This window comes from Perognathus longimembris, chromosome 3, assembly GCF_023159225.1.
Source record: "Perognathus longimembris pacificus isolate PPM17 chromosome 3, ASM2315922v1, whole genome shotgun sequence".
Classification (NCBI taxonomy): domain Eukaryota; kingdom Metazoa; phylum Chordata; class Mammalia; order Rodentia; family Heteromyidae; genus Perognathus; species Perognathus longimembris.
Genome location: NC_063163.1, coordinates 74,224,270 through 74,230,652, shown reverse-complemented (window position 1 = coordinate 74,230,652; position 6,383 = coordinate 74,224,270). Strand labels below are relative to the sequence as shown.

Sequence of the window (6,383 nt, the reverse complement as noted above, 5' to 3'; positions counted from 1 at the left end):
CTTCCAATTGGCCCTCAGAACACTGCTATGCTGACTGGACACCCAAGCGCCTGGAACAGGCCCTGTGCACTGGGCTATTTCAGCAGACCCTGCCACTGCGTTTCTCAGCCGCAGACCAGCCACCACTGCCTCCTTCCTGTCGGCTGGGATCTTAGGATTGCATTTTGAAGCCAATCATAAAAAAGCTGGTAGAGGAACTGTGGCTGAAATGGTAGAATGCCAGCCTTGAGCAGAAAAGTACAGTGAGTGCAAGTCTGAGTTCAAGCTCCAGTACCAGCAGAAAAAAAAAAATTTAAACTTGAGCCCAATCAACATAATATAGCTAGGTTTGGAGCTGTTTGTTACACAGTGGTGATACATACTGTAACAACTTCAGTTAATTAGTTCAACTCCTAACAATTGCTTTTTTTTCTTTTTGAGTAGTTATTGGTTATTTTTGGCTACATTTTGACTTCCTTCCCAGCCTGGAATCATGTTGTCAGTCTCTCTATAATGAGGTCTTTTGTTGCAGTGTGTAGCACGAAAAAGGTACCTAGGTTTGTAACATTGGAGCCATTCCTGAAGCTTATAACTGTTTTGGCTGCAATAGAGTTGGCCTTAAGCAATAGGAGGCAGGAAGTGGCAGGAAGCCTGCTTGTTACTTCCATAGTCATAGTACAGGTCCTTAATGGTATTCTATCCAGTTCCAGGTCTGTCCCCTCCCCTGAGCAGGGACATCCACAGAGTATTTGTCCTGTTGAGCAGAACCTAAAGGGACCTTGCTTTATTTATTGTCAGTTGTGGGGCAAGTAATGTTCAGCCAGATGCTGGTGGCTCACCTGTAATCCTAGCTACTCAGGAGGCTGAGACTGAGGATGGAGGTTTAAAGCCAGCCAGGGCAGCAAAGTCCATGAGACTCAGCTCCACTTAACCACCAAAAAGTTGGAAGTGTGGAGAGACAAATGCAGCAGCGGTACTCACTAGACACTGTTGAAAATGAACTATACAACTTGTGCTATACAACTTGTGGGTGGGGATGGGAGGGAAAAATAAGAGTCCCAGGGAAGGGGTAACATTGTCCAAAAAGAAACGTACTCTTTACCTGACTTATGTAACTGTGACCTCTCTGTAAATCACCTTTATAATAATGATTAAGAAAACAAAAACCAGGGCTGGGAATATGGCCTAGTGGTAAAGTGCTCATCTTTACATGAAGCCCTGGGTTCTGTTCCTCAGCACCACATGTATATAGATAAAGCTGGAAGTGGCTCTATGGCTCAAGTGGTAGAGTGCTAGCCTTGAGCAAAAAGAAGCCAGGGACAGTGCTCAGGCCCTGAGTTAAAGCCTCAGGACTGGCAACAAAACCAAAACCAAACGAACAAGAAAACAAAAGCCTGGAAATGGAGCTGGGACTCAAGCAGTAGAGCACTAGCTTTTTATTTATTTATTTTGCCAGTCCTGGGGTTGAACGCAGTGCCTGAGCACTGTCCCTGGCTTCTTTTTGCTCAAGGCTAGCACCATACCACTTGAGCCACAGCACCACTTCCAGCTTTTTCTATATATGTTGTGCTGAGGAATTGAACCCAGGGCTTCATGTACAAGAGGCAAGCACTCTACCACTAGGCCATATTCCTAACCCCTAGAGCACTAGCTTTGAGCACAAAAGCTTAAGGACAGTGGCCAGTCCCTGAGTTCATGCCCTAGGACCAGCATGCACATACACAAATGATGGTCAAAGCTAGCAGTCAGTGGCACTCCTATAATCCTCCCTACTCAGATGGCTGAGATCTGAGGATCCAAGTTCAAACCCAGCCAGCACAGGAAATTCTATGAGACATATCTCCAATTAGCCAGTGAAAAGCTGCAAGGGCTTGAGCTGTGGCTCAAGTGGTAGGGTGCCAGCCTTGAGAGAAAAAGCTAAAGCAAGACCCCAGCCCCTGACTTCAAGCCTCTCTACTGTCTGGCACACACATAGTGTCCACAACTGAAATTCTGAGCCAGAGTCCAGCCTTTGGGAGGATATTGGGAGAGAAGGAAAATGGCACCTTATATGAAATATTGGGTCTGCTTCCACAGAAAAGATGGCCACGGGTTGGATTCTGCAACACAAGTTAGGGCGTTCTTGGCAGGCCCGTGACAGAGACACCTGCCCTGTGGACCCCTCTTCTGACTCTGCTCACATCTCCTGACACCTAGGTATCGGATGAGGGCCATCCATCATTCATTCACACTCTTGGGTATGTTAGTTGTTGACTCTGGGATCTGACTATTGGAAGACAGACCCCTGACAGTTCTTCCCCATCATGACCCCTAGAAAGTAGCTACCTCGTGGACTCTGGTTGGTGACTTTATTGGGGGTGCGTGATATGTGGTAGTTGGTTAATTTCTCAGATCACATGGACAGAGGTCCTTTTCAGGGTTCCACTGAGAGGATCGTCAGGACTGTGGAAACTACAAGGCGTTGAGGGATGAGGGTGGGGTGTAGGTTCCTGAAGGAGCCGGCCCGGCCTGGGGCTCAGGGGAACTGGCCTGGGGCCCTAAGGGAGCCGTGCGGCCGCCACTAGCCACAGGTGCCCGCTAGGGGGTGCCGCCACCGCCGCCGCCGCCGCCGCCGCCGCTGCCGCTGCCGCTGCCGCTGCTGCCAGCCTCGGGAAACCAGGCTCGAGGGCGCCATCCTCGGGCCTGCCTTCGGGGTCTGGGACGCACCGACATGGGGATGTTGAGGCAATGGCGGGAGTCAGGAGCTGCTACTGACAGGACGTGGCCCAGCACTGAGCGACACAGGTCCATTCCGTCCACGAAGGTCTAGGAAGAAGGGTGGGGCTGGGACTTCGGTGGGCGGAGCACAACCAGTCCGGGGCGGGACTTTTCCGCGAGGGGGTGTGGCCTAGGCGTGGTTTTCTTGGGGGGCGGGGCTGGCGTGAAGGCTGAGCCTTGCGGACGGACCCTGGGCTTGAGCTGGGACCGTGGCGTGCCCGCTGTGACTCCAGGCTTAGGTACATTAACATGAGTGTGGTAGGGCACGCCCGTAATTCCAGCACTTCAGTGGCTGGGGTAGCAGGATGGCCAGTTCCAGGCCATATGAAGTAGGACTGTCTTTAAAAAAGAAATAAAGAAAGAAAGGGACGTGGGGAGGGGGGGCGGGGGGCTCTCCCTCCTGTAATCCTAGCTACTCAGGAGGCTGAGATTTGAGGATTACAAAGTGAAGCTAGCCCAGGCAGGAAAGCCTGTGAGACGCTTATCTCCAATTAACCACCCCAAAAGCCAGAAGTGGGGTTGTGGCTCAATTGTTACAACGCCAGCCTTGAACAAAGAAGAAATCCAGGGACAATGCCTGGGCCCTAGTACTGGCTTCCCCCCCGCCAAAAAAACGGCGCACCAATTTCTTTTTCTTCTCACCCTTTGTTCCATCACCTACCTGCCCATAGAGGGGACAGCCAGGCTCGCAGGTCCTGTTTTCTGAGGGCGGCAGCCAAGTGGAGCCGCAGGTGAGATCAGCATTGCAGGTGGTGAACCTGGGGGCCATAAGTGGAGAGAAAATGAGTGGAGCATCACATCCAGGCCCTCGTGGTAGTCCTGTTCCCAAAGTCACTACCCCTCCTTTCCAGCCAGGCCCTGCCCCTGAGGTTCACTGCCAGCCTCAGCCCTCCTATCTTTTTCTTTTCTTTCCCCTTCCATTCTCCATTTTAAATAATGGACCATCATTTATTTATTTAGAATGCTAAAGATAGAACCCAAGACCTTAGGATGCTAAACAGATCTGTCACTGTGGGTGATTTTATTTTTTCTTTTTTTGGGGGGAGAGGGCATTCCCAAGCCTCTACCTATTCAGCTCTTCCCACCCAAGGTATGTCCTTGCCCATTTTGTCTCTACCTCAGACCACCTATTCCAGGCCAGACCTTTACATTTCCTGCCTATAATCCTAGCTACTCAGGAGGCTTAGATCTGAGGATCACAATTCAAAGCCAGCCTGTGCAGGAAAGTCCTTAAAACTCCTGTCTCCAGTGAACAATCAAAAAGACAGAAGTGAAGCTGTGGCTCAAGTGGTAGAGCACCAGCCTTGGGGCAAAAAAGCTCAGAGCTAGTCCTCAGGCTGAGTTCATATCACAGGACCAGCACAAAACAGTCACTTAGAAGACTGAGAGTTGAAGATTTCAGTTCAAAACCAGCCCATGCGGAAAAGGCCAAGAGACCCTTAACGCCAATTAGCCAGCAAAATGGTGGCCTGGAGACATGGCTCAGGTAGTAGAGCACTAGCCATGAGGGGGAAAAAAACAAGCCAGACAGAGTACCTGATCCTGAGATCAAGCCTCCATAGCATCACATAGAAAAAAAAATCTCCAGGACTACCAGAGTTCATGCCCCCATATTGCTATCTGAAAACTCAAGGAGTCCACACCTGGGCATCTTTTTTCCCCCTGCCTGTAAGCACTAGGCCGTGACCCTACCGGAGGCAGGCCACGCCCCTTCAAAAGCGAACCTCAAACCCTACCCTTGGCCCCGCCCACTCCGCCCTGCCTCTTACCAGGTCTGGCAGAGCTCGGTGCAGAGGGGCTGGGCCTGGCGAACCCCCAGCAGCAGCAGCAGGAAGTGGTTGCGGAGGGCACGTTGGAGATGTCCCAGAAAGGATTCACATCTGGACATGGGGTGAAGCAGGACCAGATGTGTCAGAATCCGTGGGAAGGGGGTGGAGGAGTGTCAGGCCCCACATCAGGGCAACTGGAGTGGAGTACAATGAGGACACGCCAGGGGCCTTGTACCCACCCAGGGCTGGGCGCCCCACAGCTCTCAGGGTCAGTTGTATCTGGCGTTTCTATCTCTGGGGGACAGCAAGATCCTGGCAGCGGAGGTGCCTGCGAGTTATCTTGCATCCTCAAGTAAGGTTGAGAGGCCCCTAAACAAAAAAGACCACAATTACACAGCTTCTCCAAGACATTAAAACAAACAACAACAACAAAAAAAAAACACCTTTGGTTACATTGTTTCTCTTAGGATGCAAATGTAGCTTTTAATCATCTTACTTAGAATGATCACCAGCTTCTTATTGGTCTCCTGCCTGGAAATGATGTGTGCTCATAGTTATTAGACAGTGTTTCATATTAGACAGTGTTTATATAAGTAGTTTACACCTCTAATCGCAGTTACTAAGAAGGTGAGATAGGGAGGACCTGGTTCAAGGCCAGCCAGGAACAAAAGTTAGCAAGATCCAAACACAAGCTGGGGGCTGGGAATATAGCCTAGTGGCAAGAGTTCTTGCCTTGTATACATGAAGCCCTGGGTTCGATTCCTCAGCACCATATATATAGAAAAAAGTCCAGATGTGGCACTATGGCTCATTCTACTATGGTAGAGTGCTAGCCTTGAGCAACAAGAAGCCAGGGACAGTGCTCAGGTCCTGAGTTCAAAAGTCCCAGGACTGGCAAAAAAAACACAACAAAACACCAGTGAAAACTGGATGACAGGAGGAGGGAAGTAAGGAGGGGGGAAGGAGGGAGAAAAATGAGGGAGGAAGTAAAAAGTTTGATAAGAAATGTTCTCACTGCCTTTCATATGAAACTATAACCCCTCTGTACATCACTTTGACAATAAATAAATAAAAAAAAATAAAACCTGGGTGCCAGTGACTCATGCCTGTAATCCTAGCTACTCAAGCGGCTGAGGTCTGAGGATTCCATTTCAAAACCAGCTTGAGCAGGAAAGCTGGTGTGGATCAAGTGGTAAAGCACCTGCCTGGCATTTGGGTGACCCTAAGTTCAAGTCTGAATATCACACCTACAGAAGTGCTCATATTTTTAATGTACACAACACTTCTATGAGTTTAGTCTTCTGTCAACCCCTTTTTAGCGGCTCCCATGAAGTCCAGAGAAGTTTCTTGACTTGTCCAGGGCCACATAACTCTGAAGCAGCAAATTTGGGCTTTGAACTTAGGCTGGTTGAAGGCCAGACCTCAGTACCTACCACAGCTACTCAGGGAAATTGTAATTCTGGTTAGAGTTAGAGTTGTAGGATCCTGGGTGTTAAGGCATGGGCAGGGTTGGGGTGCTCACCTGCCACATGCAGTTGGCTTGTGCCCAGATGAACTGCTGGCCCATAGTGTCCCCAAGACCTAGCTGGGAGAGGGTGGCTTCCTCCACAGGTCCCCAGTAAGATCCATGCCACGATCAGCAACAGGGCCCAGGCCAAGGTTCTGGGTGGACTGTTGTGCCTTCTGGCCATGTCACCTAGGATAAAAGTCAGATGCAGTGAGGTGGACCCTTCTGTTTCTTTCTGAGAGCTCAGGTGGCATCCTGGGATGTCCACCCCAAACAGAAGATGGGCAGTTAATCAAGGTGGTGACCATGTGACCATCAAAGCCCAGGGAGTCTGCTTGTACTGAGGGCCTGCCTGTGAGTCAGAAGTCCCC

The 6,383-nt window shown here is 50.1% G+C and overlaps 1 protein-coding gene across 1 annotated transcript; it reads right to left on the bottom strand.

Moving 5' to 3' along the window:
* Positions 1-2,415: 2,415 nt before the first annotated feature.
* Rtbdn (retbindin) lies at positions 2,416-5,031 on the bottom strand. The gene is made up of 5 exons (XM_048340675.1): positions 4,745-5,031; positions 4,506-4,616; positions 3,398-3,494; positions 2,686-2,784; positions 2,416-2,430 (listed from the first exon to the last, which is right to left on the bottom strand). The coding sequence occupies exons 1-5, from the start codon at positions 4,849-4,851 to the stop codon at positions 2,416-2,418; spliced, it is 429 nt and encodes a 142-aa protein (XP_048196632.1). The 5' UTR covers positions 4,852-5,031.
* Between the last annotated feature and the right edge of the window lie 1,352 nt (positions 5,032-6,383).